At 40.8% G+C, this 26,414-nt stretch overlaps 2 protein-coding genes across 2 annotated transcripts in view; both read right to left on the bottom strand.

Annotated features, from left to right (window-relative positions):
* The window catches only part of kdm4b (lysine (K)-specific demethylase 4B), a 39,235-nt gene extending 25,112 nt beyond the window's left edge, over nucleotides 1–14,123 (bottom strand). Inside the window, 8 exon segments of the mRNA XM_062395570.1 lie at nucleotides 1,922–1,971; nucleotides 8,071–8,264; nucleotides 8,753–8,867; nucleotides 9,570–9,745; nucleotides 10,536–10,934; nucleotides 10,936–10,952; nucleotides 14,032–14,074; nucleotides 14,076–14,123. Of these exon segments, the coding sequence (XP_062251554.1) occupies nucleotides 1,922–1,971; nucleotides 8,071–8,264; nucleotides 8,753–8,867; nucleotides 9,570–9,745; nucleotides 10,536–10,934; nucleotides 10,936–10,952; nucleotides 14,032–14,074; nucleotides 14,076–14,123 (1,042 nt within the window).
* Nucleotides 14,124–15,112: 989 nt separating this feature from the next.
* Nucleotides 15,113–25,748, bottom strand: uhrf1 (ubiquitin-like with PHD and ring finger domains 1). The gene is made up of 17 exons (XM_062396238.1): nucleotides 25,629–25,748; nucleotides 23,075–23,237; nucleotides 22,582–22,848; nucleotides 21,662–21,816; nucleotides 20,954–21,169; nucleotides 20,556–20,671; nucleotides 20,259–20,445; nucleotides 19,756–19,879; nucleotides 19,435–19,542; nucleotides 19,191–19,295; nucleotides 18,931–19,037; nucleotides 18,658–18,820; nucleotides 18,409–18,546; nucleotides 18,042–18,150; nucleotides 17,799–17,944; nucleotides 17,291–17,389; nucleotides 15,113–16,805 (listed from the first exon to the last, which is right to left on the bottom strand). The coding sequence occupies exons 2-17, from the start codon at nucleotides 23,225–23,227 to the stop codon at nucleotides 16,659–16,661; spliced, it is 2,340 nt and encodes a 779-aa protein (XP_062252222.1). The 5' UTR covers nucleotides 23,228–23,237; nucleotides 25,629–25,748; the 3' UTR covers nucleotides 15,113–16,658.
* Nucleotides 25,749–26,414: the final 666 nt, after the last annotated feature.

Below are 26,414 nucleotides of genomic sequence, written 5' to 3'. Positions count from 1 at the left end.
AATTATCAGTATCAGTCCAACTGGCAAGGGTTGATTACATTTTTTTTTATGTATGCCTCCAAATTTGGAGGTCAGATTTTCTCAGTTGAAAATTACAATTTCCAGCCAAAAAGTGTTTCAGGTGTTTAACAAAAAACATTGCTAACTGCGAAAAGCTGGTGATTTCTTTGCAAGTGAGGACCTGTCACCTTTTAGGGGTTTACATTCACAGAATAAGCCAATGTTGTGTGACGTCAGACAACTGCTTCTTTATGGAGTATGGGTAAATGGATTCGACCGGAGATCACCAGTGGGAACGTGGACTTTGAGACTTTAACAAACGTTCAATTGTACTATTTCAGTTGTCTGTCAGAGGGGCAGTAAATCAACACAAAGAACACAAGGGCTGCGGAACTGAGATAAATAAACAGACACATCCATTGTTTTTTATGAATGTCTGATACTAAAACTGGTCTAATTTATCCAAGGCGGTGGTTCTTCTTAATAGTGTTTTTGAAGTGTTTCATCGTGTTGAACAGACACTAATGATAGTCAGAGTAACAAATGGGGCTTGCTCACTGATGATGATCAACATGGCTGCATGCCTTTTAGGTCCACCACTTTAAAAAATGCTTCTGTCACAGAAACATTGCCAAAGTTATGACTTAAAACATTAGATCACTTTATAATGTTGAAGCCACAGGACTATTGACACTGTGAAAGGTGTTTCATATTACGTGGACTGTGCCGTTTTTCCTTTTTAAGGGAGGCTCACTTGTCTGCCACATATTGTGCACAACATGACACACACTCTCGTATAAGTGAAAGATAGCAAGTGACAGCGGCTCTGCATTGGTGATTATTGATTTGCTCTGGGCCCTTCGCAGCAACAAGGACAAACGATGTCTATTTCATGTAGTTTGGATTGAACAACTCTCCCTCATCGTGCTCTGAACAACATGCCATTCACAAGTTAATCTTCAGTGATAAAAACAAGGACTAGGAGGAGAATGTGTGTTGAAGAGAGTTGCAAGGAGAAATCTTGTGCCAAAGAGAGAGAGGGGGGGGGGGGGCAGATGGTTGACGAAACACTCAAGGCAGAATGACTCAAGACTATCTCTCACTTCAGACCCCATTTATCTGAGTCAGACATAAATGTATAAAAAAAAAAAAATCATGTTAGAACCATTCAGCTAAGCGTTTAATGTTCAGGTAAACTAGAGGTGGAGTCTGACACCATCATGCTATCTGGTTGTAATTGGTTTGATTTGTCTAAAAAGTGTTTTGATCATCCCCGGGTGGCTGGCTGCAGTAGGGGATAGGGGATAAACCCCAACTCCTCCATGTGAGTTAATGGCAGCATTCTTATCCATGATTCATTTGATCTTAATTTCATGACAGTGGGGGGAGGTGGGGGTACGTTGTCCGTAAATCAACGGACAGACCATCACTTTGACTTTGTTGTACAAGATTTGTAGGTTTCGTCTTCTTTGTGCCGTTGGCCTCACCTCAGCCTGCCTGTCCTTAAATTCGGCATCTACAATTGGCTGCTTGTCCTTTTCTAGCTCCATTTTAGCACAGCCAGGTGACAAACAAATCTGTGTCTTTATAAGTGGTTAGGAAAGCTGAATAGAAAACTCTCATCCAATGAATGCAAGCAAAACATATTTTTTTCAACAGTGTATTCTTACTGTTCACTGTGAGGACCACTGTGTCAGCCAGACACGAAACTGCAGAGAGGTTGTTTATTGTGAGTGGTAAAGCGTTCTTAACAGCATCAAGCGTGCTGTGCTTAAGGGGGAATGAGACAGGATGTAGCTGAGAGCTGCTACCTCACTTTCTATTCTCCTGTGGAAGGCAGAATGGGTAAGTGTGTTTGAGATGTGTGCTACCATGTATGTTTTCAAGGTATGACGGATTTGAACTGAAAACAGGTCCTCACCTTGTGCCAGCCTCTCCAGCCTCTTGCCGTGTTCAGGTGGGATGGCGTACCTGCAAACAGAGGAGGGAAAAATCCTGATGAGTTCGGTGAAAGATTTTCTTTCTTTCGATTAACCGAAGCAGAAGGACAAGAGTTTGACATCTGGATCGATATCAAAAACAATCTCACCTTAGATTCTAACCTGTTATATTTCTAAATCTTTCTATTCCAATATTCCCCTCAAATCCCCACTGTACATTTTTACATTATTCCTCTCATGCATCTTCTAAAAAAGGTATTAAATAAAGCAGACTGAGAAATACTTAAAGAGTCTTGGAGCTGAAGATGAGGCAAAGACATGACCATATGAGCAAGACAACAATACTGCAATTATCAGAAATGAGAAGAACAATGCAATGATACTGAGACCAATAACAAAAATTGAAAAATAAATATAAAAGAGCTTCACGATCACTCCAGCAAATCGGATTTGCTCAAGAGGACACACCTCTGAACACACCTTAAGAATCAAAGCAAATACAATACAATAAAATAGCGTGAAAAAACAAAATGCTGCCCTACATAACAGCCTTAAAACAAGTAATAAATTGCAGGGACGGAGGAGGAGAAGAAACAGGAGGTTTGGTGGGAAAGATAAAAATGACTGGTGAAGGGCAGGACCAAGAGAAATGTCTGTTTTGGGATTGCTGGCTTATTTTACAGCCCTCAGCACTTAACGTTTTAAGAAATTAAATCACCCGAGCTCCACACCTCACCACCCCTCCCTACCCAAGCTTCCCTTTTAGCATGCCATGCACACATCATGCACACCAATCACTGCTTGGGTCAATGTTTGCAGGGTGCGGAGGGAGGAAGGAATGAATTGTCTTTGTGTTTTTCCACTCGGATGCATTACTGTGCAAATAAAGAAGCCCTGTGTTGCTCTGAAAGTGGAGAGAATATCAACATAACCAGGAAGTCAACATGTCTGTGCTGTAAATACAATAGATGAGAATTGTAAAGTCTTTATCATTACACCAAACATCAGATGCTGCATTTAGACTCCAGCATTATTTGTAAAACAGCATGAAGCGATGGAGCCAGCAAGTCTCAGCTCTCATCCCTTTGAGACCTTATTACAATGCTTTTTATTACCACAATCATTTCCTCTGGGTTGCTGAGGACTCCAGAGACCTTAGGCAATGAACTATGGGTGAAAGAAAAAGTCGACACTTCTGCTTCCTTACTCGAGCCTTAACAACCACATGAATGTTTGACAACAAGAAAAAGGGAGAAACTGAAGGAGAGCGTTGGAAAGTAAGAACGACTGAGTGATGGTGAGAGGCTACGACACGTAGGGAGAAAGAGAAAAAAAGAACAAACAGGAGCATGAGACACAGAGAGAAGGAGGGAGAGAGATTACAAATAATAAACACAGAGGAAATAAAAGAGGAAGATGATTTCAGACAAGGGAGCCAAGCCATGGTGCCACACTGCCACCTGTAGATGAAACCTGAGAACTTCAGAGAGGTGCAGCGTCCCTGAGTGTTGTATTATTACAGCCTGGATTTACACAATTAACCACCATCGGAAGCTCTTTACCCAAGTGATTGATGCAATTCGGGAGCAAGCAAGTGACAAGGAACACGTGTATTTAAAGGTCATTTCTATTAAATACACATTCTTGCTGTTAATTACCCTCTCTGCCACTGCTGTATTTTTTTTAGCATTTTTAATTTGTGCATTCAGCACTTGAAGATAACGGGTAATGACTGAGACAATTGAATCAGGTAATGAGTTGCAATTTGTCCTGTGGCTCTAAGGCGAATGTCAACAAAAGAAAAATGTCAGATGAGGGTTCATTTTATTGGTCAAGAGTTACGAGACGTGACCTTGAGTTTTTCATTGCATCAACTCAAGCTGTGTCTGCTTCTTCTCGGGAGTGTCAATAGGTGCAGATAGAGCACAGATTCATCGCAAGCATCACTAAGCCTTGTTTACTTTCTTATACTGTGCATTTGCAATAGGGCCGTGTATTGGAAGAGTGTGGAGTTACGCATCATGATACTGGAGGTTTAACTTTATATATTATGATATTGCGATACCAAAGCAAGGCAATATTAAGCAATTTCTTTTAATTTCAATGAGGAAAAATTGGCATTGTATAAAACACATATATACCACCGTATGTATATAATAGGATGTGTCCAGGGGTTGAAGATAGATTGCAACCCTGCTCCCTCATGGTCCGGGATTTGAGCACAACAAAGAGAATCAACAAGCATATAGAATATTTCACAACCCACTACCTTGTCACCCCTTCTCATAGGCCACCAGCTGCACAGTGCATATTGTTCTGCATCCTGTTGATAAAGGTTTTAAATGATTCAGCTGTTGTTTTATCCAACACTTGCCAAGTTTATAACCGTGTGCGGAAGTTAAAACTGATGGCGCTCTTCTCTTTAATTTTTTCACAGAAGACAGCAATTAAGTGCATTTCCCAAAATGCTCAAGATTTCCCAAGTTGTTTTTGTCCACCGGGAGCCTCGCGTTGCAGAGCTTTCTGTGTAAATGTGCACAAGTTCTGGAGCAGCCTGCGCCACAGAACATCCCTCAGACAATCCCTTTCATCCCAGCATCAAACTAAACAAATCAGCCGATCAGCGTGTCTTCTCCTGTTCCCTCCCTCCTAAGGCCACGGTTTCCATGGCAGCAACACGTCTGTCACTCTGGCAGCAGAGAGACACAGACCAAACAAAGCAGTAAATGAAGAAGGCCTGAAATATCCCCCCTCTCTGAGGAAAAGTATGATTTGTCAGCGGCGAGACAGTTTTCCTAGCAGCTGGAAATCAGACATCTTTATGAGCGACACTGTGCATGTTTGTCACATTCACAGAGATGTTGTGTAATTGTGCATTCTTCTTTTTCACGCTGTCACTGTTCAAGGTCATTTCTATCAAGTGCTGTTCCTATTGCGGCTGTCAAAAAGTTTCTCCCATCTAGTATATTTAGTTTAGTATATCTAGTTAAAACCCTTATATGCTAATCAAGTGGGTTTATAACACTTTGTAGACCAGACATCGCACTGGGATTGTTTGCTGTAGGAGAAGCTAGGATATTGAAAGCAACCGATATGTTTGGTTGAATGTTTTATCGAAAAAGTTACCAAATAATACCAACAACTTCCTCCATTTCTCTTTTGCATCCATCACTGGATCCAAAACTCTAAAAATCTCCTTATTGTCTGTATCCCTCAACATGCCACGCGATGACATGACAGAAAAATGCAACTGATGCATCTTCATCGCAAAGTCAAATCTATTACTCACTTACATTCTGGGATGTAGCTCTGGACCGTGACTGGTCCAGCCACAGAAAACTGTCAAACGAGAATGAGTCAAAACCGCTGGAGTACAGAGGAGGCTGAGGCCTGGAGGATTCATTAAAAATTCCTCCATTCCCTGAAGTTGCAGCTGGGCCACGCTTCCAAAAATCCCTTTAAAATCTCTTTCGTCAGCCTTTGCCCACCTTCCCCTCACATGTTCTGAGGCGAATCTTTCATCTGACAGCCGATCGACTGCTGTGTGTGTTGGGGCAGAGGGTTGATTGACAGGATTTCAGCAATAAAAATAAAGAGAATGATGGAAGGATAAAGACAGTGACTTACTGCTGTGGCTGAGATCATTTATACATCCTTGTGTGTGTGTGCCAGTAATTATCCCAACACCAAATTATAAAAGTGAAAATGATTCAATTTCACTTTTATAAAGATGAGATGCTTAGTATGCACTGAGACAGAGAGGGAGAACAAAACCAGGTGACTAAACAAAGAGAAAAAGTGTTTAAAAATGGAAATGAATGGTGTTCATCAATCCATCTGGGATTTAATTAGTCTGAGCTGACAGAGACAACAGTCGGGGCAAACTAAACGGAAGTAAAAAAGGGAAGCAGGAAAGAGGCAGAGAAGTTACAATGCAGGGATGTGTGAAGACCATAGATTCTTCTCAATATGGGTAAAAGAAGTAATCACAAAACATATTCCTGCATTAATGCACAGACAGGGCTCATCCTTAACATACTGTGCATGATAAAGAATATATGTATTTCCACCTAATATTTTATCCATGGATAACAGTATTGATATCCTGTCATTAAGTCACTCTGCTCATGCCAATAGGGGTGGGCTACAGCGACGCAGGAGAAAAGGGGAGAGCAAAGCCGCCCCACAGAAAAGAAGCGAGAGTGACGTTGACATCAAGAGATGACAAGCTTGAAGTTAGTTGGCCCAGTCAAAACAATATATTAATATGTCATGTTACTGTGAAGACTGGGGTTAAGGTCAATAGAAAGAGCTCTTGATCACAAAAGTAAATCAAGTTACTGTCAAATATTGAAAGTCATTTAAATTTAAAACTGATTAGAAGCTAAATTCTTCGCGACAACAATTCACTACATGTGTTCAATTAGGGAGGTACAATGTAGGGTTGTTTCTTTTTATTCATTTATAAAAATGGATGCAGCCAAACCAGAGATAGATAGATATTTTTTTTATTTCCACACGTTCCTTATCAAACCTACATGACCCACAGCAGACCTCAGCCATCAGCTCAGTGAGACATTTTTGTCTCAAATGGAGCGTGAAGCTTCTAGCCTCAAGCGGAGATTTAAAAAATATTACTGCAGAGGTCTGGTAAACTCTCTTCTTTCTAACTTAATACCCACAGATTTAATTTTATTTTTTAACTTGTATTAAGGTAGCATTAGTATTTCTCCACAGATCCTCAAGGCCAATGACAGACCTTTAATTATGCTTCCATCTAGAATCTTACTAATGTTGGTTGTATGTTTTTTAATCATTGATTCAAACCATTCAAATAAGGTGTGTTGTTGAAGTTGGTACCATCCAAGTCATGGTGTCATCAACTAGTTTGCCCCTTAAGCACTACATCTGTTAAACATCTGACCAGAGTGGGGGTTCAACAACAACTATGGCTGAAGAGAATAAACAACACATGTTTTCTATAAACATGGTACAACCGACACTGCTCGGCCTGTATAACCAGACTGAGATTCACAGTTTGATGGATTGATCGACACACATCCAGCCACACTCCATGAGGAGTGAAAACGAGACAGGTAGAAGGTTTTTTAATGAGATCACATCACAGGAACTGTTATATCCCTCACAAAGACAGACACACGAAGAGGAAAGGGGGGAAGCAGGGAAGCGAGGCATACTGTGACAAAAACGAAGACAGGTGAGAGAACAAACAAAAAAGGGAAGTCTAGGAACACACACACACACACACACACACGTAAAAGGAGTTGGCTCTGCTTCTTTCCTGCAGTGTCAGGGATCAAAAGAATATTGAGGGGAAATTGTGAAAGCACAAGAACATGTATGCAAGCACAGGAGGAAATAACATCAACAGACAAAAGGAAAAGAGACAAGTATTTTTCTTTGAGTACCAGGGCCCTCCAGTGGTGAGTGACAGAAAGACAAAAGGAAATGTAAGAGTGATGCATCGAAGAGAAAGTGAGCAAAATAACAGCTCAAATCTATAGAACTATACTATAACTATGTATATACAACCTCTGCTGTGGACCAGCTGCTAAATGGTTTTAGCAAAGTTTGCAGAAAACCTAAAATTTTATCTGAGAAGAGATTACACTGATCTGAGGAGAAATTTGCAAAAATAAAGGATGAACAGAACCGATTTCTAGAAATATTCATGAAATGTTGGTTCTAGTTCTAAAAAGGTCAAAAAACAGTTGTAACATAAACTGAGTTCAAGCTCAATCAAATATCTCGAAAGCTTATTTGCCAAGTAATGACCCCTCAGAGGGTGAAAATACCAGACAGAAGCCCTTGTACAGCAAGCAGAACACCTCTCAATGAGACACAACTGACGTCAACAGCAAAGACCAAATCACTTGATAAAGCAAGTATATAAAATTACGTTGTTTCCAAAACACAAGCATCAAACGATGTATGTTCACTACCTAATTAAACAACTACAGCCGACTATGTTGGTAAATATCTGTTGGCTATATTTACACTCTGCACCTGTGCAGCAAGTACACATAAAAGCCAATTTAAAATCTTAAAATGGCATGTGACAGAGGTGAGGTTGGACAGGAAGTTTCAAGAAAATAAAAATGTGACTCACCAGGACTTGGACTGTCCGAAGTGCAGGTAGTTGATGCTGTAGAGGTCCATGTCCTCAGTGTGCCATGCAAATGTGGTCTTCCACATGCCGAAATACAGATAAGGAGTATTGACACCCTCAATAACGATGCCGCACTCCTGCTCCACCATGTCCAGCAACGTGTTGAGGTGGCCAATGTTCCACTCTCGGATGTCCTTGACAAAAAGAGGCATTTTTATGTACAGTATGAAGGAATAAGTCTGATTCAGAAAGACTATCAATTCTTTACCACAAGGTGGTGCTGTAGTAGAACAAAGAATGATAACATCTCATTCAATGAGAGAGGTAATAAAGTAACAGCATGTGGTGCAGAAAGCAGAAACATTAAGCCACTATATTCAGGGCAAAATATTGAATTATCAATGATCCATAAATCAGTGTATTTAAAATATGCATCCCTATAGTGGAAACAATAATCATGGAACATTTTGGATTAAGTTATCAAATGATATTAATAAATAGATAATTCAGGCAAATTAAGATTAAGTAGTATATAGTCGTAAAAAAATAGTTAAAATGAATGTAATAAATAATTTTTTGTAATATCACTTAGTTATGACAAATGACCTTGTTCGAGATAATAAAATGAGATGGGCTGGTAAATCCTCCTTTACCGATTAGTCCTAACACACAGGCGCCTCACCTCATCATAGATGGAGCCGCTGACATCTGCACCGTAAATGGGCGACACAAATGTCAAGTTTTTCCAGTATTTCCTCTCTAGGTCATCAAAGTCTTTGTGGCGAGGTGTGCAGTACCTAAAAACAGAACAGGATCAGTGGTTAGCAGAGAGGTGGCCTTTCAGCTACACCCTCATCTTGGCAGGCATCCATCATTGTAAGATCAGCAATGTGTCGATTTCAATATTAGCATGTAGCTTTTGAGTTACTTCATAAGAAAACAGGACCAATAGTAAAAATTTTGAAACTTGTATTAAAGATTCATTTTTTTACATTTTTTTAACTTCTTTCCATCAGAAAATGACCAATTAATAACCAACTAAAGTCTTCCCCATGGTTATCTAGACTGTGGTGGCCTCGGGAGGGTTGTTACAGCAAAAGGTTCACAATCTTTTTTTACACTTCTCATAACAGCGTCAAGTATATCTAACTCTGAGTATTTTATCGTTGAATCCTTCTAGAGCTGTGTGCAGCGATCTTTGCCCAGCTGTTGCATTCCCTCTCTCATACATGTTTACAGTTTTACATGAATCAGAAAAGAAGCAATAACCTCTTAAAACAGCTGTTTTCAACTGCTGATATATCTCTATTACAACTGGAACAGAAAAGGTTGAATAAGAGGTTGTATCAGCACTTAATATAATATATCAAATTTGACGACCCAAGAGAAAACTTAGCAGCGTCTCATCAGTTTGAGTTCCTTCTCCACAAGCGATGTCTAGGACCATAGAAGAACTACCAGATGTATAAATGAGAGCCCTGGACTGGGCACTAACTTACTTCTTGCTGTTGGCCAGCTTACGGTACTCGCCCACGGTCATAGACTTCTTCTGGATGTTGTATTGGGTGAACAGACCCGACTGACCAGTCACCACCTGCATGATGGGAGCTGGAATCACCATGTCCTCGATGCTGTCATAGGATCGCCGCGGCTTCCAGCCCTCTGGGGGAATCACCTATTCAAAAGGAGGAAACGGTTCGTATTATAGGCAGTGAGCCAACTTTCAAACGGAAAGGATTGAAGTGACCTCCAAACTCAAAAATAAATGTTTTACATTCAATAGGATTATAATCAACCACCAATGTTTTGTTGAGACTTCATTTTGGCAAGTACAACTCTCACTCTTCACCAATTAATTAGATCATATTCCTCTGTAGATGTTAAACAATTATTACTCAGATAATCAAATAGTATTCACCTACTATCTACTATATATTTGACTAAACATCAATTTATGGCAATGCTCTGAAATTTTAAACATTTGCTGATTTCTGCTTTTAAAATGTAAATAAATTGTTTTGTTTTTAGAGGGCAGCACCTCTTAAAAACAGGCTTGTTATCTCATTAATGGCTGTATATTTAATCAATCATCTAAACATCATCAACTAATCTCCAGGTCACTGGTAGATGAATAACAATATTGGACGATGCATGTTTTACATTAATATAGAAGCAGAAGCATTGCATAAGCTACTCTCACCTGTTCATAATGGTTAATATCCTTAATGGGAGTTGATAAAATACATCTATGTGCATCTGGACTTGCTTGTATTGCTTAAATACGTTTCAGCTTTCACCCAAGAGGCTTTCACCCAAGCGGCTTCTCCAGTTCTAACTGACGAGTGGGGGGTGTCAGGTATTAAACCTCTATGGGCCACTTATGCTGAGAGTCGTTATGTCAAACATTTAGGTTAATGGTGATGGTGGGTATAATATACTATACAGTATGCGTCTGTTTTCCTCACCTTTGCCAGGCCGGCACGGTGAGCTCCTTGGCTCTCCATGTACACAACGTATTTGGCGAAATCTTTGAACTCCTCCATAGTGGGCCGGAAGGTCATGATCTTGCAGCCGGGGTTCTTGGCAGTGACTGGTGGCAGTGGTAGCAGCAGAGGGGCTGGGGGCAGCTCCGAGTCAGAAACAAGTCCTTTGGCCATCTCTGGGTCTGCAGGCTGAGCTGGGCTGTGATCTGGAGCCGCATCGGGAACTGAAGACACTTCTGTCTGAGGGGTCTCAGCTATGGCTGGCTCCTGGGTGGGAATCTGGTCTTCGGTTGCACTGGAGCTGAGAACAGGGGGTGAGGTCGGGTCTGGGGATGAGGCAGGCACCGTGTCCATTGGCATGTCGGTAGCCATTTGGTCGTGGAAGTGCAGCAGGTAAACCTAGGGTGGAGAGCGTGGGAAACTGGGTCATATTCCGTTTTCAGCTCCTTTCAGAAAAGTTTAAGAATCTGAAATTCAATATGAGAATTATCAAATGCTTCTTTAAATGAAATTGAAACATGACTACAAGTCATAGGTGGCATCTTCACTATGGTTAGGGTGGTTAAAAATAGTCAAAATGACATTGATATTCTGTGAGAAACTCATGGGACTCTTATTTTACTTTAATTACATCTTTATTAAATCACACAGTATCATTGAGATTTCAATCTCTTCTACAAGAGAGACCTGAAAATGGGAAACATTTACCACAAGCATATAAAGACAGCACCACGAGTAACTAAATAAAAAATTTCTTTTGACAAATTTCTCCCTGGTGGAGACCAATAAACTAACCTAACCTAAAAGCAACACAAAGTCATAAACAGGCTCAGAGCTGACCTTTTATACAAATGATAACAGGAACTAAATATGTTGTCTCACTCACAACTACCCTTTCCCACTGACTTCACACTCCAACATACTTGATGGTTCAGGGCCAGTTAGGTTTATACAAGGTTAATAGATTGACCAGTGGCAGCTCTACTCATAAGAAGACAGTTGCTCTTTTTTAAGAGACAGAGTAAATATGGGATCCTAATACATCAACTATGCAGTAAGTGACATGTAAACCTAAGTTAAGAACTAATATAGATATGATCATTGTATTGTTTAGGCCCAAAACAGGGTTGGTTGTTAAGGGTCTTGACTAATAAAGCAGTTTAACTCAGGTACTTGCGGTGTAGGTAGCCGTGATAATTTAGCTACGGTAACTTCTGTTGTTGCTTCAAGTTTAGTGTCCGGTGATGTGTTTCACCAACAGATTGTCCTGTTAAATTCCCCTTGGGTTTGGGTTAGGATAAGATTGGGTTCAGGTTCAGATAAGGGGAAACACATTCAGACAGTGAAACAGCCTCTGACCCTACAACCACACCCCTGCTTAGTACCACTGGTAACTAAAGTTTGTATTGTGAATGACAGTTGGAGAAAAACTGCAGCACCCTTGAGGCTTCTGTTTGAACAACAGCAATGTTAAACAGTAACGTTAACTCAGTCCTGTTATAACAACAACCTCTTCAGCACAATGCGGGAGTGCCATCATATATATGAAATATAGGAACTTCAGAAATGAGAGAATTAGCTGATCAATCTATTAGCTGATCAAAAGTAAATTAATTAGCAACTGAGTTGAGGATAATTTATGTAACGTTTCAGGCAAAACTACATCTTATGTCTAGTTCCAGCTTATACACTCTAGGGTTGTTCTGTTTTATTTAATTGTACAGTAGATGTCATATTTTGCAATAGGAAATTGCAACAGTTTGAACAAAATAATTAGGAAATCTACATTCGCCAATCCAAAAGCCTAATACTGTATATCCATGACAACTATCTTCTAACATCTCAACTACTATCTCACCTGTAACGTTTCAAAATTGTCTTAAAAAAAAAAGGTTGACTTTGAAAAGTAGTTTGTTGCACACAATCGCCTGAGAATAGATTTTCTGGTGGAAGATAAACTACCAGCAGGAGATCTTGAGTGCTCTGGCCAAAGCTATACACTGCTAGCATTCACTGTTGCCAAATTGCATTTGTTAACAGTCAGTGTCGGCTAAATTCACCTTGTGTTGGTATCTGACACTGGAATTTGTTTAAGTATCATTGTATTGTTCTTATGTGCACAATTGAGATTATTGAAGGTTTCATTTCACCAGGCCTTACAGTAATTTTTTTATTATTAAAAGAAACACTTCTATATTCTTTACATCTAGAACTTATTGAAATTACCTCACTTGTGGGTCAGCTCTTCTTTGAGATATTTCAGCAAATTTTAACAATACTGCAATAATACTGATAACCACGATCATTTTAGTCAAGTCACTATAATCATTATTACACTTTCCCATCATTTAATATCTAAATAGGCATACTGATAACATATTTATGTACAAGAAACGATTAACCTAGTTTACATCTGCATTTCTGATGCAAGACTTGCTCGTGGCTTTCATCATGTCAAGGGCTGCGTATTAAAACAGTATCTCATCCATAAATGTGAATTTATGCAGTTGCCTGTTTAATGTCACACATCTTTTTTGGCACGAGCAGTGTAACCACATGGGTGTTGATTTTAGGTTCCTGCTGCAAAATAAATGGTTTACATTCAACCCATCATTTGCATCAAACACAATTTGCCTGTGGAGCAGGTTTAGTGAGCAGGAGATGGGGGGGGGGGGAGTCAGATGCTGCATATAAGCCAAATAGACTTTGTAAATAAACCCCACTGTTACAAAACACTGAGAAAGAAGTCTCAAACAACTCGTATATTACTAGTTTACACATCCATAGTTATCATTGATGCTACCAATATGATTGGATGTTATCTCACTAGACTCAAATACACAAGCAGGGACCCTCTTTCCATGGGGTCTGACCTAATCATTGAACTGAGGGGCCAACTGACGGGCCACATGACCCCCCCAGCTGTCTAACCACAACAGAAAGGGGCCTACACTGACCCTTTAACTCCACCTGGGCCTCAAACTCGGGTTAATACTGCTGCAACCTGCCCACCCCCCAGATAAAGACTGGGTCATGAATACTCGAGCCGTGCAGTAGTTGACCTGCAGCTCTTAGTGAAAGTAAAAGGACGTTGTCACAGGCTGACGCTGCTGCTGTTGAGGGCGACGATAGCTCTGCACAAGTAACATCACCTGTTAGCATTTTACCCAAATAGACAAGGGGCCGCAGCGGAGAGCACTGGAAAAAGAGCCGAGAGTCAAACTCTTGAAAACGTCCATGTCTGTCATACGAGGTCAGGTGCGCGCACACAAATACGGAAGCGGCTTTTCGCAGCGTTCAAACAGCGCTGAGGTATCAGGCTAACACTTGCTAGCATGTCACTAGCTGCCTCCATATCTGCAGTAGAAAAAAAAACAAAAACACCGCGACGATACACACACACACACACACACTCGGATATGAAGGAGAACACGGTCCCTGAGGTCGGATAAAATAACCCCCCTGTGGGGAACCTTACCTCCTGCAGTCCACCAGCAGCGTCTCCGCGCTGAGCTCAGTCCAATTTGTTTCGATATGTAAGAATTCCCTGGATCGGTTTTCTTCTAGCATTAGCTAGCTGAGCCTACGACGGGGGTCACGCCCACACCAGAAACTACGTCTGATGATTGGTGGAACGACGCGGATCCTGTGGTTCTTTGGTAAGAAAGCCGGTGATGGGATTGGCTCGTTCGGTGACAGGCACACGAGTAAACCAATGGCAAGCGACGGTGATAATTGGGCATGTACTCCATGCTCGTGCCTGCGTCGTGTGTACGCCACGCACGTACACACTGCCGGATTTGGTGAAGGCTGCTGAGCTCCGTCGACCGGGGGCCAAATATAACACCTCAATGGGAGTTAACGAGATGTATTAATGTTCTCAAGTTCCCTGTAAGAGTTTAAGAGTTTCTACAACCTCAGTACACCTTGAAATAATGTGCAGGGTTGCCCAGTTCTTATTGGTGCTTTGAAAGGGTGAGTTCACCAAGAAATGAAAATCCACCTGCCACTATGCTGATGGAGGGGATATTGAAGATTGAATGGGTGAACCATCCCTTTAAATCAATCATTAAACCATTTGGTCTTCTTTAAAATAATTGTCAGAGCTACACACGAAAGGCTAGTTACACTGTAGTTCAAGATAATCCGCTAAGATTCAATAGTTTTATTGTCAAATGCACAGATCACATTAAGCAGTTGCTGGCAATTAAATGCTTGAGTCACAGGCTCTCTTCTAACAATGCTCAAGAATTAAAATTAAAGTCTTCCAGGCAGGTGTTGTGCACTCGCTTGTGTTGCCTCTTTAGGACCTTCTTCAGTATCAACTATGACCAGTAGACCTCAAGGGGACCAAGGCCTGATCCTACGTGGGCAAAACTTCATATCTGAGGTCCTGGGTGGGGTTAGGTTAAAGTTAGGCATGAATGGACCATGGTTAAGGTTGTTTAAGCTCGAAGTTAATGTTAAAGATTAGTAGTTAGGTCTTAACAAGGATAGCCGCACAAAACTCTTGTTTATCAGTGTGTTTCTGTATGCTTGTTGGAGATATAGATAAAACATAATATCACTGTTTTATTGAACACAGAAAATGTATTGACAAATTTTAGCACCAAACATGTGCAACCATTTCTAAAAACTACATATAGAAACCATAACGGACTAAAAATTATACAATTATAGAAAATATACATTTCCCGGTTTATGCCAATCTTTGTCTCTCCGTATAAAAACTCAACGTGCTTCACATGTCGATGGACATTATCACACTGCCGCTGAAAATCAACACCAAGCATCACATATCCTTACAAAGACACTTAGAGGTTTAAGTAGTTAGACACATTTGGATAATTTAGTTGATTCAATGGCAAATTTTAGGAGCAGTGTGAGATTTAAAACATTTTCAACTTAATGCAAGCATTTCCTGTTTTTTCCTCTTTAATGAGATCAAGTGACCTGCGGAGACACAAACATCGGACTGAACACCCCCCCTCCCACAGATGGCAGTAAGATTATAAAAGATGAAAAAGTACACATTTTAAATTTGAGTCAAAAAAAACAAAACTTAAAAATAAAGTGTCTAGACTCAATTAGCTTAAAATGTCCGGGACAAGGTCTAAAGAGCTAGATACACGGGAGTTCTACAATACACTCTTGATTAAACGGGCGTCTTCCTTCAGACTTCAAACTTTTCAAAACGGGGGACTTCCAAATCAATGCCATGGAATAAAATTCTAACCTGTTTGGCTTCTATACCAAATTCATAGAACTTTTTTTAACCAACTTTGAGAAACTTCGTATACAAATATAAAAATAACTTTGTAAAAATATATAGGGAACCAATACACAAGCTAGAAAATCCATCCAAGTTTGATGACACGGTTTCCCCCACAAGACACTTCCTCCGAGACGGTTGAACAACAGAACAAAAACAAAAAATTAGTTTTGCTCTGTTTTTAAGTCTCGTCTACGTTTCACTATCAAAGCATCTTTTGTCTCCGAAAGACGACTGTTCTCTTGACACTGCAATGCAATTTCAAGATTGGATCATGCCAGGACAAAAACAAAAGTGGTTTAGCTGGTTAGTCTAGTGTAGCTGACCGATTTCTTGATGGCAAATCAAGTTGCGATACTTGCAAACACAGTAAAAAGCTACAGGAGACAAAACCTCAACTGCATCATCAGATTAAGACTATTGCATAAAATGACAACCAGCAACAGGACCACATTGTACTACTAAATAATAACAATCTCCTAACAATTAAGGGAAAGAACTTAACGTTCTCTTAAGGAGTGCTAAACGTGGAGGGCTTTCCTTAAATCATCATGGATAACATTTGCGTTAACTAATGGAACATAACAAAACACAGTCCAACAACTGAGGATTTTAGCAGAAGAGTAATGGCACAGGCTGTTATAAAGGAATTTTCAAAATTATACGTAACTAAACATCAGCGCAGATCCAAGGTGAAAACGGTAACATTGAAGTCCACAAAAACGGTAGTTTTATAAATCATAAAAAATATATTAAGAGAAAACTGATTCTTTATTGCGTCAAAATTCCCCTTACAGTTTACATCGGCTTTCCTCGAGGACTTGAGCCAATGATCATCGCCCGCTGCTGTACCCTGGGAAAAACTGATGTAAAATATCCTGCAGAGGTTTGTTGATGGCCATGGCGTTGTTTTTGCCCAGGTCGTGTCTGCAGGCCGGGCAGGTGTACACCTCTGCTTTGAAGGACCGCTGCAGGCATTCCTGAAGTAAGAAAAAACAAATAAACACTTGCTTTAATTTCTCTGGGCCTCCACTCAATGTATACTTTCACCCAAAAGGAAGTTTTGTGACGATCTTCTTTAATTGTAAGTTTCCTCTCATTCTCAAGAATGCCGCAGTTTCGGTTTAAGTTCAGAGGTGTGTGTAAGGTAGGGTTGTGACAACTGGCCAAAAGTATTAACAGCTCCCATTTAAGATAACATCTCACTCCTGCAACACTTCCCAAAAAACTTATGGTTATTAGATAATCATTCATCACAAAATATCCCTTTAAGAAGTGTGCTGAAAATACTCCATAGAAATATATCATGTTCTGAGAAAAAATCCATTTGTTTATGATTTCCTTGCTCTCTTCATTTCAGATGTGAATGTATCACAAGCTTAAAAGCTCATTTACTTTGTATTTAATTGCAGTCATGTGATCATGGGGTCGTTGTGATTATTCCAAATTTGTGACAGTTTCTTACTCGGCAGACGTTGTGTTGGCATTCTGTGGTGATGGGCTGGAAGACCACTTCTTGGCAGCAAATGCAGCCGAAAACTTCCTCAACCTTGTTCAAAAATTTCTGCAAAAACAAAATTGAAAGCATTAAAATCTTTTCTCTTAGAGACATTCCTGTACCTACAGTTATTTTTCTGAGTGGAGATTTTACTGAACTCCTCCCATTTATTACTAACAAATAAAATTTGTTTAAAATACCAGCAAAGTCCAGCACGATGGAGCTTCAAAATACAGTCCTTTGTTTCACAACCAAATATCTTCATACAAGCCATTTTTCAATTAACGCATAAATACATAATTTCTAATCACAGAGTTGTCAGTAAAGTATTTTATGAACCAGCAGTGAGACAAATTCTGGATTAAAGTTACTTTGCTCTATACAAACTATTAACTACAATAAATCCATATTGTCTCGACATCAAGCTTAAATTTATAAAATCCAGCAGCGAACTTTGCCTAAAAGTCATCCTCACCGGTCCAAGTGACAGTGACTCCATGGCTTCATCCCACAGCTTCTTGTTTTGCTTGTCATTCTTGATTAGAGTCTTCTGCTCCTGGGAAAGCTTGTACATCTCTAACTTTACTTTCTTTGAGTTCTTGGCAGGTGAGGTCTTAGAGTCTGACAAAAAACAAAAAACACATTTTCCATAAAGGTGTTGTAAAGATGAAGGTGTATACTACACAAAAGTTAAAAAAAAGACCAAAAGACAACTTACCGCTGCCCTGAGATTTTCTCTTCCTCTTGGCTTTGCTGGGTGTTGCTGCCGCTGCCGCCGCCTCCTCTGTTTCTTTGTTCTCCTTCTCTTTCTGATAGCCGGCAGGATACTGAAGATAAACATGAGCAAGTTTATAATCAGATCAACAACAAGCAGGTTATAGTTTACAGCTACTAGCCTCTACCAAATAACGTTGTCAAAATGTACACATTAACATACTTATATGAAGCATGGTAAAATGCTAACACTTGTTTAATATGTGCGATATGCTCTCATTCACAGGTACACAGACCGGGCATTACACCCAGATAAACCAAAATGTTATTATTTTGTATGCAAAATAAATAATTAAATGGTCTAAATCTACCTGCATGATGAGACCATGCTTCTTGATGCGATCCTTGCCATCTCTAGTCCACGGTGCCGGCTCTTCATCATCCCGTTTCAGCAGATAGCGCCACACCAAGAAGCCAGATTTGCCCTTTTCCGGCCAGTACTTCACAATCTGACGGAAGTTTAAAACATGTGACGTAAACAAAGGGTTGCTGGAAGCCACCATCTTATAAATCAAACACGTCAAGTGAAACTGGATGAAATGTGTAGTGTTTCTTCCTACCTTGTATATGCCATCATATCTGTTTCCTTCCTCAGGGGAATATTTACTGTGCTTGCGCCCCTTGCAGCTGCGAACGACTCTAACTGGTTTGCCCTGCTTCCAGCTCTTGGACTCAGCTCCATTTTTGTCATTGACTGGGACGTTGCAGTTGAGTGCCAGTGCCCTGGAGAGTCAGAATTTTTTTTTTTGAAATGCAAAATAAAACTGAGCAAAACAAAAAGAGAACTCATTGAGATTTAAGAAAGTTATGCGTTATGTACTTAAGTGTCATACCTGTTCATGTGGGTAAGTGTCTGATCACATGACTGCTCAGCAGTCCTCTTATTTCCAGACAGATCTCGTCCTCCAGAGCCAGTGTAAGTGAACTCATTGCCATCGTCCTGAGATGTAAAATACATAAATTAAAACAATGTAACAAAACTCATCTACTCTTATTATTGCCTTAAATTATGATAATGAGCCGCAAATTTGACCTTATTAAAAGTTAGCTTTACTTTGAAATTATGGCAAAAAACAACAACTAATAAACATACCACGTCATCTTCGTAGCCTCCAGCCAAGACAAGAGAGTAAGCACCATCGTTGCTCCTGCCGTGTATTCCAGCTACATGTGGCCTGTGGACTCCAGCCTCGCTGACCTAGAAGAGCCAAACAAATTAAACATTATCACAGGCCAATCAAAAAAAAAACGTATGTTGATATAGTTTATAACCACTTTGATCCCAGCCAATCTAAAGTTAGATACAAGATCCATTTTTGCTCTTTGCATGGACTGACCTGAACTCTGAACTTCCACAAGGAGCCAACAGGGATGCCAGGGATTGGGCCGTGGTGGTTGGACGGGACGATAGTGCACTGCTTGGTTCGACCAACACAGGCCATTCCCTGGAGAGAGAGGAGTCGAAAGTGATGTAGGTTAAGACTTTGTTGTCAATAAGAAACAAATCCCCAGATATTAAATATAAAATATTTGCCAAAACGTATGCCTCAAAAGTTATTATTTACCAAGCGTGAAGCAAAACATTGAAAACATATAGATTAAAGTTCTTGCACATCTAAATAACATTAAGCGTCTGGCCACTCTGTGTCAGTTCTCACCTTGCCCCAGTCCCTCTGGCTGGAAGAGCTGGCGGAAGCCATCTTTGATTTCTTCTTGCTCTCTTTCAGCTTCTCTCCAGCCAACACAACCTCACTGGTATTGGTACGGCAACCTGGGCAATACCTGCAACAGGACGAGATGAGGAGTTAAGGTCAAGTTTAACGTATTGAACACAAGTGATGAGCAAAACGTTACACTTTGTCACCAGTAGCATGAAAAAAAAGTGGCCTGTTGAGTAATTTTTTTTATCATTATTGAGGATTTGAAACTTTATATCTCAATACTGGATTTATATATTATAAAAACAGATGAAATCATTAGTTCTTGGCTCTAAAAAAAGTCAGGCTTATACTGAGGACATTTGGTATTATTGGCCTTGTTTAAACTACAAGTCACAACTGCCTATTAATCATCAACACATGGTTGATATTTCCAACTTTCATTTCCAAACAAGTATCTGGATATCTAAACACAGTGGCGTTCCACCTCTGCTCTTACTGACCAGTCCTCGTCTTCAGGAATGGAGGTGAGCGGGGGGTCCAGGCAGTAGATGTGATAGGCCATGTCACACTCGTCACACAGCAATTGTTTGTCAGGATCCTGCTTGATGCCGCAGATCTGACAGTTACACAAGCGACAGTTTTTATCTGGGTCGTCCTTACAGGTCTTACACTCTGGTCCATTTGATCCTGGAGAATAGAGATTATGCAATATATTAAAAAAACTATTTTTCAACATGCAATAACGTGTCAAGTTGATAGAATAAAGAAGGTTTCATATCATTGCAATTGAAACTTACTTTTTAGTGGACTCTCAGAACCAGCTGGAGCATCTCCCGGAGAACCATGCTCCTCGATTTTGTAAATTTCCGTTAGGAACCTGATACGGCAATCATTTAGAGCGTCACCAGCATCGCTGCAAACAAAGAAACAAACTGTTAATGTAACTCAGGGAAATGGAAATAACAAACTGTAAGATCAAGATATAACAGTGGTTCATATAACAACTGCTTACAACATAAAAGCAGTAGAGAACACATCTACATAGAAACACAAACAAGTCAACACAGCTCAGCCCACCTGCAACTGTGGCTTCAAAAACCCCAAAAAACTTTGAAATAGACACAAGTGTTCCCCTTCCACCACAACTATATCTTCACTCTAGAGAACTCCCCCTTCCATGAAACAATGCTCTTACCCAAGGATAATCTTGGCATAGATTTCTCGCACTGTACGCGTCTCCCTCCTCCTCTGGATTTCGGCATCATACCAATAGCCACGCTCCTTGGGGTCATCTGGGTTGTAGTTGACCATTACAATCATTCCTGGCTCCAGCTGGTGCCACTGGTAAACGGTACGGGCCCGCGGACGAACATCCTTGGCAAGCAAAGGAATCACCCCGTTTTCTGGGTAGCTGTAACAGTAACAAGACCACATCAGTTTGTAGATCGCACACAAGCCACACACCATCACAGGTGCTTCCTGAGTGTAGCTGAATGTACAAAAGCAAGTTTCAATGAGAGCCATGTTCCCTTCAACACTAAGATATTAAAACTCAACATAAGATCGTCATTCAGTGAGAGCAGAGACAGCAATTAAGAAAAAGCCATGACTTAACTGGCTTTTTTCCACAATTAGTTCAAAATGGTGAAAAGACAACACTTTCATTAAATACCCACTGGGCATCAACATGCAATATGGTAGACGAAAAGGATCAGACTTAAATTTTAAGTTTTTTTAAAGTAATTAAATAATTAAAATATCTACTGTTGATGTACAGATTGTGCTGTTGCACAATTACCAGGATATCCCTTTTAAACTGATGATGCCATTGTAAGCTGAGTTCAAGGAATGTGGATCGATTAAATTAATAAAAATTCATGGTTAACAGAACAAGGATTCTTACTCTTCATATTTAACGTGGTACAGTATCTCATCCTCTGCTGACTGGGCCTCAGCAGCCTCGTCTTTTGGCATCTTTGGCGCTTTTGTAACATTTGTTATCTGGGCTTCAAACCAAGCTCCCATGTTCAAGTCTCTTGCATCCACCATTTCATTGATCTTCAAACACAAACAGAACAGAGTTAGTTAGATCCCCAGAGACTTCTCAATTAATAAAGATGTTTTTCAAACGGACTTTCATCCTTACAAAAACATTTTCAAAACATACAAAAATGACATTCTCACCGTGTCTATATGACACTAGTTAAAGAAAGACTTTAGTACAGGCGGGTCAGTGTGACTTTGTCATCCAAATCAAATACGTATGTATATTTGTGTTAAGCGTATAAACAGCCATGTTAGTGGGCTGAACAAATGGACAAATAAACCCATCTATAAAAAGAGTCCAGAGTGTTTAGAAGGGGTGAGAACCTTAATAGCATGGTGTGGTACAGCAAACATTATTCTATTCATCCACATAATACACTATTTTCTTCATAAAGCCATAGCATAAAGCCAAAAACCATAACACTACAAAGTGAAAATTGAAAAGAAAAAATGGGGACTGGCAATTAACAAGACTATTTCCCCAAATCCCATGAAGACACAAAGTGTTGCACTCCATAGAACACTAACAAGTATGAGGTTGAAAAATTCAACTTCATTAAACACCCAGATGTATGAGAAATGTTTTGGATGCTGTCCCACCCCATCATGGCCAAGAATTTCAGCACTTATCATAACATTTAAAGCACTTTGGGCAACATGTTTGTATGAAAACGAACAGAACAAATAGCTGAATTTACATAACAGCTGTTCTCCACCTATCGAAAAACGATATATTAAATTTACCCCTTCTTCACAAAGACCTACTTCGTAACTCACCTTGTAAAATCCAAATCCCAGATCAACGAGCTCTGGGGTGACGGCCTGGGCAGAGGTGCCGGCAGCCTGAACCTCTGCCTCACCGTGAGTGGAGTTCTTGTCAGACTCGCTCTGAGTTGAGCCACAGCCTGAGTCAGAGTCAGAGAGCTCGGCCTCTTTGTCCTTGCTTTTAACAACATCAACTGAGGTCATCTTCTGCCTAACCAGCAGCTGCACTATGTCGTTCAGTCCCACGTTGTAGTCGAATATGGTATGGCCATCTTCCATCTGATTAAAGATGCATACTGAGGTTAAACACAAGTCTTTCTGGCTTGTATATTTCAAACACGATATTCTCATCACTACTTAATACAAGCATTTTGCTTAACTTCCATGATTTATTCATAATATATTTTATAACAAATTTTACTGACATATTGTTTTGAGAGATAACAAACACGGTTGCCTCCATTAAACAAATGTCTCTGAGCAAAGTTTTAACATGTCATCTCACCTGCTTGCCACGGTAGAAGAGTCGCTGCAATTCAGGCTCCACGTTGAAGAGCTCTGAGATTTTGAGACGCAGCTCGTCCACCTTTGTGAGTTTGGACAGGGAATCCACCCGGTGGGTTTCCTTCCCATCCATTGTGCGCACTTGAATCCACATTGCAGCTGCCCTGTGTCAACAGCAAAACCAGGACCCATTACAACCACAACAATCATTGCATTTAATTTACAGGATATTAGAAATCAGAGCTGTCCGTGGCTGTTTGGGGCTAACACCGATAACAGGGACCAAGACATCAATTCATCAGCCAGTCTTTGAATTTATTTATACACGGTATAGCCTTAAAATGGAAAATGATGGGGTTAGTATCAGTAAATTGTCAATGCATTCCATAAGAAACATTATTGACCATGTTAGCATTTACCATGAGGACACCTCTTGACCATGTGGACTCCGTACTCCGCTACATGACATGCAGATAGTGCCTAGTGATGTAAACAACTGAGGCAGAGCACACTCTGCTGGACAAACTGTGAGATGACAGATGTCTATATTAGCCTATATTCCCCTGCTGACTGATATATAGGTCCCGCTGTAATATTAAAATCCTTTTTTGGGGATCACTTGACCCAGTTCATTTTCCAAACACATTTATAAAACAAGTAAACCAAATATTTCAAAGCTGAATAACCTCAGCTGTGAAGAATAACTGAACAGAAAAGTGTACTATGCTGGTTTATTTCTGGCTTTCTCCAGTTGATTGGGAAATCAAAAAGCACTTCACAGTGGCTGACATCAATTCAAAAAGCTACATTACACATTCCTGTCATAGTTCAAGATTTAGGACAATAACTAAGATGTGTCTGATACCCATATGTTTTTATTTGTATTAAAGAGTAGTTAAAAAAAAATGTAATGCATGATATTATTTAATCTCTCAACCCAATATTGTATGTCATCATTGTGGCTTTGTTTAATTAAATAGTTGCTCAACTAAATGCATGTGTTTGACGAACTGGAATCAATTATCATTTTGGGTGATGAGATTTAAACCGAAATACAAAACCTGTATCTGAACACATTTCTTACTGTTGATAAATATCTTGAAGCTGTTTGTGTAGTGACACATAATACTAACTACGTAATCTGTCCATTATTGGAGAATATTGGAGTAAATGTTAAATTTCTGGATTACCATTTAAATGCAGCATGTTTTTCTTTGAATGCATGATTGTGTTACTGTTCCCGTCCCTCTTAATAGATGAGATTCACTGGTTCTACGCTTGCGATTGTTCCCAAATGCTCACACCCACTGTAAATAATAATAATAAAAACAACATTACTATTTCTATAGCAGTTACCTAAACAAATTTTTAAAAGTGCTTTACAAAACGAATGGGAATAGAGCCTCAACCATTCCAGCGAAAAGAAAAACATCTATGAACTGATGCCGATTCAAACCACTGTGTGCATCCGGCCAAAGCAGAAAAAGGCTCCTGCCAGTCCCACCATTGACACTACAAGCCTCTGCCCTTTGTGTTCAACGACTCCAGTGTTTCCCAGTGGCAGAAATATGAGTATTGCCAGTGCATTGTGCTGCTGTCAGCACCGGGCATCTCACTCCTGCAGGCTGCGAGAAAGGGAGGGAACAGGCTGATTTGAATACAGTGCGGGAAACCGAGCTGCAGGCCACTCCCAGTTCTTTTAAAAGCAGGCACATCCGGACGCGAGGGAGCGCTAGCAAACAATGTGGCTCCGTTCTCCGACAATAAAACACACAGCGAAACCTCGTCTCACGCGCGGTTCGCCCTCGGTCACAACAAGAGGGAAAAGGTGGTTTACACAAACACGGGCCGAGTTCGGTGCCCGACGAGGGGCAAGGGACGAGCCCGGCGGCTGCCTGGCTCTGCCCCTCTCTCTCTCTCTCAGCTGAGGTGGTGATCCGCCTCGAAATAAAAACCACTGAGCTGAACATGTGTAATGATGATAAATAATAATAAAATCGAAATGAGACCGCTTCCTCTGCAGTTTTATCCCACCATCCACCTGTGTTCACCGGGCAAACCAGGAGCGTGACCCCCCGATTCGACCCAAGCCAATAGGATGAAATGAGTTAAAGGTTAGCGTGTTGTGTTTTGCTTCGTAGTAAAGAGCGAAGTGGTGAAGCCGGAGTGAGAACCCCGCCGTGTTTCATTCAACACGGAGCCGGGACAGACACACAACACGGCTGCAGCAAGTCAAGTTCATCCCGGGTCTATTATCACCGCAGAACCACGTTTAACTCATTTACTGTTCCACCGCGTAAAACCTCAGCGATAACACAACACGGCACCCACGTGTACACAAACACACACACACTATCCCGGTTAGCTTGGTTCTAACTTTACCCGCAGCCGGCTGGACAACTCGCATTAAACAACCACAAACAGGAACGAGGCAGGACTTTGGCGAGTTAGCTTAACCCGGGTTAGTAAGCTAGCTACTAGGCGGTTAATTCAACGGATGCGGGGGTTTGAAAAGTTGCGAGAGCGTGAAGTGGGGGGTGGGAAAGTTGTTTCACCTGTTTGTTCGTCCGAGTGAAGTTGGGAAGTCGACGGTGGAGGAATAACTTCTGAGCCGCGGGATTCACACAAGCAACTCTCTGCCTGGATGGAGACGGATCAATGTGTTGTTCTTCAAGACTTTCACACCCCGCCCGCTCTAACAATGCGGCGCGCCCCATTGGCCACCGGGCTCCGGGCGCATGGCGCCTATTGGACGGCGGAGCTGTCGATCGCGGATGTGACTGGAGCTTAGACTCAGCGCGCGAAATGACAGTCTCGTGGGTGCAGCTCGCCTCCGGACTCACTCATCGCGAGAGTTTGGGGGCGCCGTGGAAAACGAAATCCCGTGTTCCTCCACTTGTTGTTTCCGCCCCCCCCCCCTCTGGAGGGACAGATGGTGGAGGTGGTAAACAAGTGGTGGAGCTTCTGTCTGCAGAGTCACTGGCTTCTTTCAAACTCCCTGTGTTAATGTGTGGAGCTCGTTCCCAACCACTTGACCTGAGTTACCACTACAAGTCACGATACACCCAAGAAAGTAGTTGTGCCTAAAACACCGCCCAAGTTTTTATTTGTCATATTATGCAAGTTAACACAGGGTCAAAAGTACAATGAATGGTGTTGGCCAAGAACAACCCGGTCAGCCCAGCATGGCACTAGTTAAAAATACTTAAAATAAAAGCAAGCAATACGAGGAGTGTAAGAGTGTGTGTGAACATCTATTCCACGTGTGTGTGTAAAAAGTTGACATGGGTCTGTGCAAGATAGAGCTAGTCAATATTTTGATGAATCTTTTTTTTTCAAAT

This window comes from Platichthys flesus, chromosome 9 (genome assembly GCF_949316205.1).
Source record: "Platichthys flesus chromosome 9, fPlaFle2.1, whole genome shotgun sequence".
In the NCBI taxonomy this organism is placed as follows: Eukaryota; Metazoa; Chordata; class Actinopteri; order Pleuronectiformes; family Pleuronectidae; genus Platichthys; species Platichthys flesus.
The sequence above is the reverse complement of the archived record's forward strand: the minus strand, read 5'-3'. Positions and strand labels throughout refer to the sequence as shown.

Excerpts from the sequence above, each read along its gene's own strand:
- uhrf1 (XM_062396238.1), bottom strand. The coding sequence starts at position 23,227 with ATGTGGATTCAAGTGCGCACAATGGATGGGAAGGAAACCCACCGGGTG. Across the intron at positions 18,547-18,657 it reads GATATGATGGCATATACAAG|ATTGTGAAGTACTGGCCGGA; the intron begins GTAGGAAGAAAC and ends AACTTCCGTCAG. Across the intron at positions 18,151-18,408 it reads AGCATGGTCTCATCATGCAG|TATCCTGCCGGCTATCAGAA; the intron begins GTAGATTTAGAC and ends GTTTATCTTCAG.